Source organism: Lactuca virosa, chromosome 7 (genome assembly GCF_052849685.1).
Source record: "Lactuca virosa cultivar CGN04683 chromosome 7, Lactuca_virosa_CGN04683_v6, whole genome shotgun sequence".
In the NCBI taxonomy this organism is placed as follows: Eukaryota; Viridiplantae; Streptophyta; class Magnoliopsida; order Asterales; family Asteraceae; genus Lactuca; species Lactuca virosa.
Window position 1 is genome coordinate 106,893,988 of NC_136432.1, and position 13,827 is coordinate 106,907,814.

Consider the following 13,827-nt stretch of genomic DNA (forward strand, 5'->3'; position numbering starts at 1 on the left):
TTGTTTTGGTTAGTTAATTAGGTAAAAGAGATTATACTAGAGCTTGTTAGTTTTTCTTAGTACCAGCTTAGATAGAACGCATTCTGAATAACCAGATCTAGGCTTATTGCATTATTAGGAAAGTCGCAGCATACCTGAAAATCGTTTTTATTACTGATTTTTATTTAATTTATTTTCACTGCAATTTTTAGCTTTTAGTTTAATTCAAAAAACTCCTTTTTATATTTTCTGTTTCTTGAATAGAATGTCCCTGAGGATTCGACCCTGCTTCCATGTGCTATATTTTTTATGCAACCAACAGTGAAATTTTATTTGCTTAATATGCCCACGACAACATGTTAACAAATTGGCGTTGTTGTTGGGGATACGATGCTTCTAATAGTTTTATGCCTAGAAACTTTCGTACACGTACACCTTTAGCTTTTGATCCATAAATTGAAAGAACTACAAGGAAACTGAAGAAAGAAGCATCAAGGAGAAAACAATAAGTTGGTTTCTTTGGTTCATCGTCTTCAGTACATCTAGAAATTACCACACCACAAGGATATCCCTTATCGAACTTACCCGACCCAAGTTTTCCATTTTTTTCTGAAAGTACTCCCATCTTCTCCTTCTTATAGCCCCTTTAAAACATACTCCCCACCATACTCAGTTAAATTTGAGAAAACAGACTCTTCTGAAACTCAATCTGAAAAATCTGAAATCCATGAACCTTCCCAATCTGAAAAATCAATCATGAGTGACGCAGGAGAAGAAGCAGAAAAAACTCTCAGAGAGTGGGCCACCCAATAAGTTAATCACCAAACTCTTTGTATTACTTTTCTAGAAGCCTAGAACTTCGAACTCAAATCTAGGCTGATACATCTTCTTCCCACATTCCGAGGACTAGAAAGCAAAGACCCACATAAATTCCTCAAGGAATTTCATGTGGTTTCTTCAGGAATGAAGCTACAAGTTGTCACTGAAGATCAGATAAAGTTAAGGGAATTCCCTTTTTCAGTTCAAGACTCAGCAAGAGAATGGTTGTACGAGCTCCTATCCGGTTCCATCACCACTTGGACAAAACTCGCAAAATTATTTTTAGAGAAGTATTTTCCAGAAATGCGAGTTTCTAGTATCAGAAGAGAAATCGTTTGTATGAAACAAGGAAGAAGATAAGCTCTACATACTTACTGGGAGAGATTTAAAAAGATGTTGGACCGGTTCCCACAACATGGGATAAGTGATTACAGTTGTATAACTGCTTCTGTGAAGGTCGGACACCCATGGAGCGACGTATGCTAAATGCTTCAACTGATGGCTCCTTAGGCGATATGATACCAACAGAAATCCAGGAGCTCATCGAGAAGCTAACGATAGAGTCAAAGAATTCTGGAAACGAAGATGAGTGGTACACTGATTAGTCACAAGAAGTCAAGGAAATCAGTGATCATCTTCTCGAAGCCCAAATATCAAAACTACGAAAACGCATCTGTTCTTGACGAAGGAAAAAATAGATGCAAAGAAACACTGTGTTATCTACCTGAAGACTAAACATCCGACAAATATGAGTTCAATATTGAAATAGGATGTTGCTCTAGTCAAAGCTGTCGAAGGATATCAGTAACAGAAGATTTATAACCAGCCTCCAAACTATTATCAAAGCAATAATTTTCAGCCAATACAACAATTTCAGCAACCGTTGGGCTTTCAGTAGAACTTTCAGCAACAAAATTATCAGAGTCCAAATTTTCAGAATCAGTCTTCATCAGCAACCCAGTAGTTCCACTGTGGACTTAGAAGATATTGTAAAAAGTCTTGCCACGAGCACTCAATCATTCTATAACAAAACCAAAGCTAGTATCAAGAATCTGGAACAACAAGTGTCTCAACTTGCCACTTCTGTGGGTCGTCTAGAATCTCAGGGAAAGTTAGCGGGGCACACTGAAAACAATCTAAAGCACAATGTGAGTGCTATTTCCTTGAGAAGTGGGAAAAATTATGAAGGCCCAAGTGTATCTAAACCAGAAAAAGAAGCTGAAGAAAAATATGTAGAAGTTTTGGTTGAAGAAGAAACTGAAGAAGATAAAGAAACGAAAACTCTACAACCAGTGAAGCCGAATATAAAGGAGCACAAGCTCCTACCACCCTTCCTATCACGACTGAGAAGCACGAACCATGAGCGCGAGGACGAAGATATTATGGACACCTTTCTTAAGGTGGACGTAAATATCTCACTTTTAGAAATAATTAAACATATCCCTCATTATGCGAAGTTTCTGAAAAACTTATGTATTTCTATGAAAACAAATGAAAATGAATGAAACTATCAAATTTATCGAAAATATTTCTTCTATTTCGCAAAAGGGTTTACCTCCAAAGTATAAGGATCTGAGAATTTTCACGATTCCTTGTAAATTGGGGAACCTTACTTTTTCAAGTGCCATGCTTGATTTAGGTGCATCGATCAATCTCTTTCCCTTTTCAGGTTTTGAAAAATTAAAATTAGGAACTTTACAAAAGACGGGGACACTCATTCAGTTGGCAGATCACTCGACAGTACACCCAAAAGGTGTATTGGAGGATGTTCTCGTCCAAGTGGGTGAGCTTATTTTTCCTGCTGATTTTTATATTTTGGACATGGGCGATTTAGACGTAGCAGATAAAAACTCAATTACTTTGGGAAGTTCTTCTCTGAAAACTGTTAAAACGAAAATTGATTTTTTTGCTGGTACGCTTTCTATGGAATTTTATGGGGAAGTGGTGAACTTTAAAATGAATGATGATGCTACTATAGATAATATTTCTGTTATTTTTTTGGGTACCAGCAGTCCTTTATCTGAGGGCTGTTGTGAGTTTTTTGATGCTTCAATGCAAGATTTATTTTTAGACAACAATTTATCTAATAATACATCCAAGGAGCTGAAATGAAATAAGCTTGGGGAAGTGACAAAAAAGATGATTTCTATAGAAGAAACATCAGAGAAGGAGCTGACAGAAAAAGATAAGCCTGGGGAGGAAGAAAACAAGATTTTTGGAAAAATGATTAAAGAGAAAGTGATGATTTATGCTGAGAAATTTCTGAAAAGAAAATTCAGAAAAATGAGAAGACTTCTAGAAATAATAAGATCAGAAAGTGAAAGAAGTTTAAAAATCTGAAAAACTTATCTGAATAAAATATGAAGTCTTTCCAGTTTGCTGCACAAGTTCCAGATCCACCAATCTTTCCATATCTGAAAGGTTCTGGTGTAACGCACGATTCCTGGTACGTATCTTAAATAAAGAATATTTGCATTTTATACTGGGACTCGACGAGTTGGAGGCTCTACTCATCGAGTAGGGACGGATTTTTGGACGCGGATGGAAGAGCCTACTCACCAAGTCGGAAGCCCTGACTCGACGAGTTGACCTATCTGGGTGAAACCCTAAATTTTAGGGTTTGCACCCTATTTAAATGCACTAACTCGCCTCCCATGCAGCCCCCATCGTCTCCCTTAGTCAAGAACCCCCTAACTTGTGTCCCTTGAGTTTTGTTGAGTGTGTGAGCCATTTGTGAGAGTGTTTGTGTGATTTCAAAGCTAGAGGAAAAAGAAGAAGGAGCTAGAAGGCTCAAGGAAGCAGTAGATCCAAGGTTCAAGCTACATTTCCAACCCCTTAAAGCTATAAAGTTGCTTCCCTGACTTTCCTATTGCTAAATCTTTCCATGTTTGAGTTTAGGGCCATCTCTTAGCAATTTTGTGAACCTTTTTGAGTATGGAGTATGATCTGAAGTTGTAACTTCAGATCCAGATCCCTTTCAGCCCCTTTAGCCATAAAGTTCACTATTTTATTATGCTTTAACCCTTCCCTTTGGCCTAGGCTTCATTTTAGACTAGGAAATAGTGTTTTGGCTCATGATACCTTGCATGCACGTAAAGTTTGTAACTTTACGTGTAATATGGACCCTAGGAGGTCAGATTTATGTTTTAGATGTGTTACGCCCGACTGAAAGTGGCTGTATGGATTTGGACATTGAGGGACTTGATGAGTCACTCATACGACTCGGCGAGTTGGGTCGCAGTTTCCCCAATCTCTTCTGATATTGAGCAACTTGTTGAGTTTTGAAGAGAACTCAGTAAGTTGGGCTCGTTTATGGACTTGAAGATCATGGAACTTGGCGAGTTCAAGAACAAACTCGACGAGTTCAAGGAAATGTCACAACTTATGTGAAGAAGAACTCGATGAGTTCAAGGAAGAACTTGGCGAGTCAAGGACTAAACACTTCAAATTGTATGAAGAAGGACTCGATGAGTTCATAGAAGAGCTCGGCGAGTCAAAAGCAAAAAGGTCCCGATTATGTATGAAGGAGAACTCGACGAGTCCTTGAAAAACTCGATGAGTAGGAGCGAAGTTCCAAGTTTTGGTGGATTATGGAACTCAACGAGTTGGTGGACCAACTCGGCAAGTTGGGTCAACCAGATGTTGACTTTGACCAAAAGTGAATTTGACCAGGGTGTTGACCTTGACTTTGAATTTGACCCGAGTTGATCCTTGAAAGGGTTAAGAGTATGAGATGGTAATTAAGGAAGGTGGTTATGTGTAGAAGTTGAGAGGAGTTGATCCCAACATCGAGGACAGTGCAGACACTTCACTACATTGAGGTGAGTTACCTTCCAGTAGAAGTGGGTATAAGGCCACAATGTCGGCCCACTAGTAGGAGATGTTTGTTAGATGATTGTATTTGTGATAATTATCTGGTATGTTATGTTATGTATTGGTATGCTATGATGATATGTGATAATGGTAGAAAGGGTAAGATAGACCCTAGTACCGGGCGATAGGGACGAAGGGGTATGCCAGCACCCGAAGGGGTGTCTGGACTCAAAGCGAGGGTTTAAAAGATTTTTACAAGAAAATAATTTTTCTAAAATTTAAAATAAAATGTTTTTGAGAAAGAACAAGGTCTGTGATGCGTGCAACCGGCCGAGCTCAAGTAAGTTTTCCCCAAGATACCCATACATGTTATGCTATGATATGATTATGAGAACTGCATGCTAGATTAGGGCTAAGGATCTAGGAATGATGCCTTATATGCCTACTATATATGTATGAGAACTGCATGCTAGATTAGGGCTAAGGATCTAGGAAGATGCCTTATGTGCCTGCTATGTGTGCTTATTGAGTCATATGCTAGAAATGATTAGGCAATAGTATGATGGCCTGAATAGGATATGCTTGGTATGGTTACTCAATGCTCGAATGCTGCTTGCTTCATGCTTTTGGGAGTCCTAGTTATCTTTAATTAGCCAGTAAACGAATACGATAAGTTACATATTTCGAGGAATAAATAATTTCAGAAAGGTTAGGTCTAGCACTATTACGCAGCTCTTGTTTGAGTCCAACCGTTGTAGGGTAGGACCTCTCATTCGAAGAATTATCTGGTCTTAGTGATATGTAATGGTATTCGCAAGCTAGTTAGGTAAAGGTAGTAGGGATTCCTTATGCAGCTGATGGCGGAGAGTAGTTCGGAGAGTTACCCTAAGGTAAGCCTAGGATGAGATTAGTGCAGCGAGAAGTAGTAGTTAAAGGGACTTGTTGAAGTCAAGGCAATCCTTGAGTAAAGTACGGATAGATGTGGAAAGTAGTATGGGCCCGTACTACTGAAAGCAGAGGATCCGTACTCGAGTCAAGGAGGGCTGAGATAGAACCAGGGAACTTGTAGTATGTGAGACCTCTCGAGGTTATGTATGACCCTGACGACTATGTGTTTTATTTCAGAATGGTGATGATTACGAAACACGGAGGGGAACGTTTGGGGTCAGGATCTGGTTCAGGATCAGGTTCGGGATCAGGTGCCAAGCCAGTTGATGAGGGACTACGTGAGTTCATTGCTTCTGAGATCACGAGAGGCATCTTGAGTCGACCCCGGTGATTTTCGGGTCGATCAAGGAACGGTTATCGAGCTTATGGAGGATCGCCTTAGGGCATTTCGGAGTGACATGGCTGCCACTCAGTCAGGGACACGCACACTCTCCTTCAATAACTTCAGGGGATGTGGTGCGCCAGACTTCCATGGGGTGAAGGATCCCATTGTTGCCAGAAGGTGGATTCTAGACATCGAGTCTGCACAGTTGACAAGCTTCTGCCCTGAGGGGTCGAAGGTCCGGTATGCTGCAGGGTGCTTGAGAGACCGAGCTCGAGATTGGTGGGAGGCGGTCAGTGATTCGTTAGGAGCCCCAGCCGTTGAGGCTATGACTTGGTCATACTTTGTGACCAGGTTTAGGGAGGAGTTTGTGCCAGCTGTGGAGATTCAGCAGCTAGCCAGAGAGTTTCTTGACATAAGGAAGAAGACAGAGTCAGTGGCGGAGATTACCGCCAAGTTCAGGGAGAGGGCTTTACTGGTGCCTCAGTACGCGGGGGACGAGGAGATGATGAAGACCTGGTACTATGACATGCTGAGAGTTGACATCAGGAAACATGTCGACTACTCAGCATGTCTGACCTTGGAGGACATGATTGCGAGGGCGAGGGAGAGGGAGATCAACATCGAGCACATCCGGAAGAGGAAGGCGGAGACTAGGCAGGTTGCTAGGGTTTCGGGGAAGAAACCCAAGGGATCCAACACTAGGTTGAAGGGCTAGAAGGATCGGAGCCACTGTGGGAAATGCGGCAAGACTCACGAGGGGGTTTATAGACTGGGATCGTTGAACTGCTATAAGTGCGGCAAGCTTGGGCAATTTGGTAGGGATTGTACTGCCCCTACCCCCACCTTTCAGACTTCATACCTAATTTTCTTTCATTGCAATCATAGGGCCATAAAAAGGCCAACTGCCTGAGATTGGCAGCAGCAACGCCAGTGGCGGCGCCAGCTCCAGCGACCCTGCAAATTACAGATGGCCGACAGGGCAAAACAGATGCTCTGGTGGTGAGGATCCGAGCCTTCCATCTGACCGCCAAGGAGGCACGTGCCGCACCTGATGTGGTGACGGGTATGTTTTCTTCTCCCTAACTCTTATTTCATGTCGATTATGATATTTATGTGCGGTATTTATGTGTTATATTTTGGATCGTTCCATGTGAACGGCCTCCCAGTTCAAGTGTTATTCGATTCGGGAGCTACCCGATCATTTGTTTCTCTCGTGCTTAGCAAGAGGTTTACTGAGTCTTAGGGCATGTTGGATTGCCCTTTAGAGGTTGAGATTGCTGACAACCTATCAGTACGGGCATCATACGTTTTCATAGGTTGTGTTTTGAGACTGTATGAGGAGCGCTACCTTGTAGACTTGGTTCCCATTCTATTGCGTGGGAACAAGGTTATCATAGGCATGGACTGGTTGAGCCCTAATGGGGCAGCGATCGATTGTGCATAGTAGCTGGTGCATATCAGGACCCCAAGTGGGGGAAAGCTGGTGATTCAGGGCGAGAGGCCACAACGAGGACCAGCTTCGTGCTCAGCAACGAGGGCTAGGCGATACCTTCAGCAGAGTTGCGCAGGGTACGTTGCCTATGTTATGGATACCCGGGAAGCGGGTAAGGCGACTGTGAGTGATGTGCCAGTGGTACGAGAGTACCCAGATGTATTTACAGAGGAGCTGCCTGGGATACATCCGAAGAGGCAGGTGGAGTTCTGGATCGACCTAGTCCCTGGTGCGGCTCCGATAGCCAAGGCACCATATCGGTTGGCTCCTCCTGAGATGAAGGAGCTGTCTACATAGCTGCAGGAGATGTTAGACAAGGGATTCATTAGACCTAGCAATTCACCCTAGGGAGCCCCGATCCTATTTGTGAAGAAGAAGGACATGTCGCATCGGATGTGTATAGATTAAAGGGAGCTGAATAAGGTAACGGTGAAGAACCGTTACCCACTTCTGAGGATTGATGATCTCTTCGACCAGCTACAGGGGGGCATCTTGGTTTTCCAAGATAGATTTACGTTTAGGATACCATCAGATGAGCGTCGGAGATGAGGATGTATAGAAGACTACGTTTCGAACTCGCTATGGCCACTACGAGTTCGTGGTGATGCCCTTCGGGCTCACTAAGGCTCCTGCAGCATTCATGGACCTCATGAACCGCGTGTGTAGACCGATGCAGGATCGGTCTGTGATAGTTTTCATTGATGATATCTTGGTTTACTCCAAGACGCAGGAGCATCACGAGGAACACTTGCGGGAGGTGTTGGATACCTTGAGGAGGGAGAGCTTGTACGCCAAGTTCTCCAAGTGCGAGTTCTGGTTGCGCGAGGTATAGTTTCTTGGGCACCTTGTCAATCAGAACGAGATTTTAGTTGACCCGGCCAAGGTGGAGGCCGTAATGAGATGGGAGGTTCCGAAGTCTCCATCTGAGATTCGGAGTTTCCTGGGATTGGCAGGCTATTACCGGAGATTCATTCAGGACTTTTCCAAGATAGTCGTACCCTTGACCCGGTTGACGAAGAAGGTCGTGGTCTTTCGCTGGGGGCCTGAGCAGCAGGCAACATTTAAGACAATGAGACAGAGACTATGTGAGGCGCCGATCCTAGCCCTACCAGAGAACGTGGAGTATTTTGTGGTGTACTACGATGCGTCCATATCGGGTTTGGGCATAGTACTGATGAAGAGAGGGCACGTCATCGCCTATGCCTCACGAGGCGAACTACCCGATGCATGATTTGGAGTTGGGGGCGGTCGTCTTCGCCCTCAAGATTTGGCGACATTACCTCTATGGGGTCCGTTGTACCATTTACATGGATCACAAGAGTCTGAGGTACTTCATGGATCAACCGAATCTGAACATGAGGCAGCATCGGTGGCTAGATGTGGTGAAGGATTACGATTGTGAGATCCTCTACCACCCGGGGAAGGCCAATGTTGTGGCCGACGCTCTTAGCCGCAAGGCAGCTCCGATCAGAGACATTTGCTTACGGATGACAGTAGTGACTCCGCTGTTGGAGCAGATCCGAGAGGCCCAACAAGAGGCTATGAAGGAGGAACATCGGAAGAACGAGCGTATTGTGGGTTGGGTGTACTCCTTCGACTATGATAGCCATGGGTTGTTGACACTATACCTGTAGAGTGTGGGTTCCATATCATGGGGGGGGGGTGCGCCGGGTTTTGATGGAGGAGGCACACAAATTCCGATTCTCGATTCATCCCGGGGCGACGAAGATGTACAGAGATCTTCGTCCTGATTACTGGTGGCCCTGCATGAAGCGGGATGTAGCCTGGTACATTGAGAAACGCCTGACCTGCAGGAAGGTCAAGGCCGCGAACCAGAGGCCTCACGGCAAGACACGGCCGTTGGATATCGCTATGTGAAAATGGGAAGATATTATTATGGATTTCATCACGAAGCTTCCCAGGACCGCACGGGGAGTGGATTCGATTTGGGTCATCGTGGATCTATTGACCAAGAATGCTCATTTCATACCGATCTAGGAGAGCATCTCGACCAAGAAGTTGGCCGATATCTACATTCGAGAGGTAGTAGCTTCACACGGAGTGCCGGTCTTCGTGATTTCTAACAGAGACGTGCGGTTCACTTCCAGATTCTGGAAGAAGTTTCACGACGAGTTGGGTACTCGTATACAATTTTGCACCGCTTTTCACCCGCAGACGGATGATCAGAGCGAGCGGACCATACAGACTTTGGAGGATATGCTGCGGGCATGTATTTTAGACTTCGGTGGTAGCTGGGATACCTACCTTCCCATGGCAAAGTTTTCCTACAATAATAGCTACCACACGAGTATCGACCATCCTCCCTTCGAGATGTTGTACGGGAGGAAATGCAGGACCCCGATTTGTTGAGGTGAGGTTGGGCAGAGAGTCATGGGGAGTACCGAAGTGGTACTCAATACGATGGAGAGGATCCAGCAGGTCCGGAGCAGGCTTCAGACTGCTCAAAATCGGCAGAAAAGTTATGTCGACAAGAGTATTTCAGACCTGGAGTTCTAGGTCGGGGATATGGTTCTCCTGAAGGTGTCACCTTGGAAGGGTGTCATTCGGTTCAGGAAGCAGGGCAAGTTAGACCCCATGTACATCGGTCCATTCAGGGTTGCTGCCCGGGTGGGCAAGGTGGCATATAGGCTGGATTTTCCAGCGGAGCTCAGTCAGATTCATAGTACCTTTCACGTCTCCCAGCTGCGAAAGTGTCTGGTAGACGACTCTGCAGTGGTGCCTCTGGAGGATATTCAGGTGGATGACAACTTAAACTACATTGAGCGACCAATAGCTATCCTCACCAGGAAGTCGAAGGATCTGAGGAACAAGAGGGTCGAGCTGGTGAAGCTGCAATGGCAGCACTGCAAGGGCTCAGAATGGACTTGGGAGCCGAAGGACGAGATGAGGGAGCACTACCCCGAGCTTTTTCCAGATGCAACAGCAGACTTCGAGGACGAGCGGTTCCTAGTATGTATCTTAAATAAAGAATATTTGCATTTTATACTGGGACTCGACGAGTTAGAGGCTCAACTCGTCGAGTAGGGACAAATTTTTGGACGCGGATGGAAGAGCCTACTCGCCGAGTCGGAAGCCCCAACTCGACGAGTTGACCTGTCTGGGTGAAACCCTAAATTTTAGGGTTTGCACCCTATTTAAACGCACTAACTCGCCTCCCATGCAGCCCCCATCGTCTCCCTTAGTTCAGAACTCCCTAAATTGTGTTCCTTGAGCTTTGTTGAGTGTGTGAGCCATTTGTGAGAGTATTTGTGTGATTTCAAAGCTAGAGGAAGAAGAAGAAGGAGCTAGAAGGCTCAAGGAAGCAGTAGATCCAAGGTTCAAGCTACATTTCCAGCCCCTTAAAGCTATAAAGTTGCTTCCTTGACTTTATATATTGCTAGATCTTTCCATGCTTGAGTTTAGGGCCATCTCTTAGCAATTTTGTGAACCTTCTTGAGTATGGAGTATGATCTGAAGTTGTAACTTCAGATCCAGATCCCTTTCAGCCCCTTTAGCCATAAAGTTCACGAATTTATTATGCTTTAACCCTTCCCTTTAGCCTAGGCTTCAGTTTAGACTAGGAAATGGTGTTTTTGGCTCATGATACCTTGCATGCACGTAATGTTTGTAACTTTACGTGTAATATGGACCCTAGGAGGTCAGATCTACGTTTTAGATGTGTTAAGCCCGACTGAAAGTGGCTGTATGGATTTGGACATAGAGGGACTCGATGAGTCACTCATACGACTCGGCGAGTTGGGTCGCAGTTTTCCCAATCTCTTCTGATATTGAGTAACTTGTTGAGTTTTGAAGAGAACCCAACAAGTTGGGCTCGTTTATGGACTTAAAGATCATGGAACTTGGCGAGTTCAAGAACACACTCGGCGAGTTCAAGGCAATGTCCCAACTTATATGAATAAGAACTCGACGAGTTCAAGGAAGAACTCGGCAAGTCAAGGACTATACACTTCAACTTGTATGAAGAAGGACTCATCGAGTTCAAGGAAGAGCTCGACGAGTGAAAAGCAAAAAGGTCCCGATTCTATATGAAGGAGAACTCGACGAGTTCTTGAAAAACTCGATGAGTAGGAGCGAAGTTCCAAGTTTTGGTGGATTATGGAAGTCGACGAGTTTGTGGACCAACTCGGCGAGTTGGGTCAACCAGATGTTGACTTTGACTAGGGTGTTGACCTTGACTTTGACTTTGACCTGAGTTGACCCTTGAAAGGGTTAAGAGTATGAGATGGTAATTAAGGAAGGTGGTTATGTGTAGGAGTTGAGAGGAGTTGATCCCAGCATCGAGGACAGTTAAGACACATCACGACATTGAGGTGAGTTACCTTCCAGTAGAAGTGAGTCTAAGGCCTCAATGCCGGCCCACTAGTAGGAGATGTTTGTTAGATGATTATCTTTGTGATAATTATCTAGTATGTTATGTTATGTATTGGTATGCTATGATGATATGTGATAATGGTAGAAACGGTATGATAGACCCTAGTACCGGTCGATTGGGCCGAAGGGGTATGCCAACACCCGAATAAGCTAGGCAGTATATGATTTATATGTTATGCACTAGGATGCTATGTGGTAGAAGTAGCGGTGAAATAGTCCCCAATACCAGTCGATAGGACCGAAGGGGTAGGCCAGCACCCTGATATGCTAGGCTAGGTACCGCTCGATAAGACCGAAGGGGTAGGCCAACACCCTGATATGCTAGGCAAGTTACCGGTTGAAAGAGACCGAAGGGGTAGTCAGTACCCAGATGTGTTAGACAGTATGTGTTATGTATGGTATGTGGTATGATGGGGGAACTCACTAAGCTTTGTGCTTACAGTATTCAGTTTTGTTTTCAGGTACCTTTGCTTCGAATGGGAAGGAACCGGCACGGTAGCAGCGCATCACACACACAGGATTTCCGCATTATGAGATTCTTGGGATTGTACTCTGACATTATTACAATTTTATGATATGGTTTTGAGACACGTGACTATGGTTTTATGAAATGATATGAATCGATGATGTTTTTCAGTAAACTGTTTTATAAGTTACTTAATTAAAAACAAAATTTTTGGTCTTGAAAATTGGGATGTTACATCTGGAGTGAAAGGAAGAGAGTTGAGCTTTAGAGAAGTCCCAACCACACCAGTTAGCAAATCTGGTTGGGCAAAGTCGAGCCAACGACTTTAAAAATGGGCAGCTTTCTAAGAGGCAACCCGAAGAGTAGTTTTTAATTTTTTTTACGCTTTCAATAAAGAGAGGGTAGTCATTCCAAGCAAGATTTGGGAAATTAGAGGATCTTCAGAGTTGCTGAAATTCAGATTTTTCGCTAACATCATCGTCAAAATCAGAATTTCTACAAACTTATCAGGTACATTCATTCCTAGCTGCAACATTTTGTTTTTATATGCTTTATTGAGTTGTTCATTCCTCTCTGAGCATTAAGAACAATGGATCATTTGAAGCTTGGGGAGGGGGTTAGAGAAAATTTGCATTTTTGTTAAAAATTTTAAAATTTTCAGTTTTTAAGTAAAACTTTTCAAATTTTATTTTCCTTTTCGTAATTATTCTGCATTTTATATGCATATAAAAATTTGAGAAATCCAAAAAATATTTTCCTTTTTATTTTTCTTTATTCAAACGAGAAAAAACACAAAAAGATTTTATTTCTAGTTATTTTAGTTTTTTATTTTCTGCTTAAAAAAATTATGAAAATAAAAAAAAATAAAAAGTTCTTACATGAGATGAGGACATTATTTACATTCGATAGCTCTGTTAAGATGAAGTGTGATAGAAACCGAAAATAAAAATCTCATTACATTCAATTTTAACAATTATCTCTTCATATCAGAAAGTGTTTTAAACGTTTTCAAAAATATAAACCAACATAAGAGTTGAATAATTTTTAAAATAGAGGTGAGGATGGAAAAACGAACAATGTTTTAGAAATAATTTCCTTAAATACCTTAAGAAGAACCTAGATTGAATAACCATTTTATTTCCTTGAAGTACTAAACCATATAGTTTCTGCACCTTTTGAGGTTAGGACGGAACTCTTGTTACATCCATACAATTTATTATCATTTTTTGAAGTATTGAAGATATGGTGGGCCTCACAGTAAAATCCGTGCCCAGTCAATATATATGTTAGAAATGTTACATCAAGAAAGTTGAAGAAATATGAAATTCAAAGTTAATTCCAAGTAAAGTTCAAGTCGAAATCAAGGACCAAACAAGTTAAATTTGAAGAGTTGATCAAGGCAAATAAGATGTGTGGCATAATGAGATAGATCTATTGATAGTGGAATCATAGAGTAAGCTTGGATTTTCTGTCCATAATGGAGCTTACCGCATTTACTAAACGAGTTTGGAAAAAAGGAGGGGTCGGTCAAGCTAAGTTTTTATAAACGAATTTTCGTAAAATTATTTTTAAAAATATACTATGTTCACAAAT

At 42.9% G+C, this 13,827-nt stretch overlaps 1 protein-coding gene across 1 annotated transcript; it reads left to right on the top strand.

Annotated features, from left to right (window-relative positions):
* Positions 1 to 942: 942 nt before the first annotated feature.
* On the top strand, positions 943 to 2,910 carry LOC145127031 (uncharacterized). The gene is made up of 4 exons (XM_079062284.1): positions 943 to 1,135; positions 1,255 to 1,390; positions 1,676 to 2,204; positions 2,347 to 2,910. The coding sequence occupies exons 1-4, from the start codon at positions 943 to 945 to the stop codon at positions 2,908 to 2,910; spliced, it is 1,422 nt and encodes a 473-aa protein (XP_078918410.1).
* The last annotated feature ends 10,917 nt before the right edge of the window (positions 2,911 to 13,827 follow it).

Coding starts and splice junctions, on each gene's coding strand:
- LOC145127031 (XM_079062284.1), top strand. CDS start 943: ATGAAGCTACAAGTTGTCACTGAAGATCAGATAAAGTTAAGGGAATTC. Junction 1,391..1,675: donor TCTGGAAACGAAGATGAGTG/GTACACTGATTA, acceptor CAACAATTTCAG/CAACCGTTGGGCTTTCAGTA. Junction 2,205..2,346: donor ACACCTTTCTTAAGGTGGAC/GTAAATATCTCA, acceptor ATTTCGCAAAAG/GGTTTACCTCCAAAGTATAA.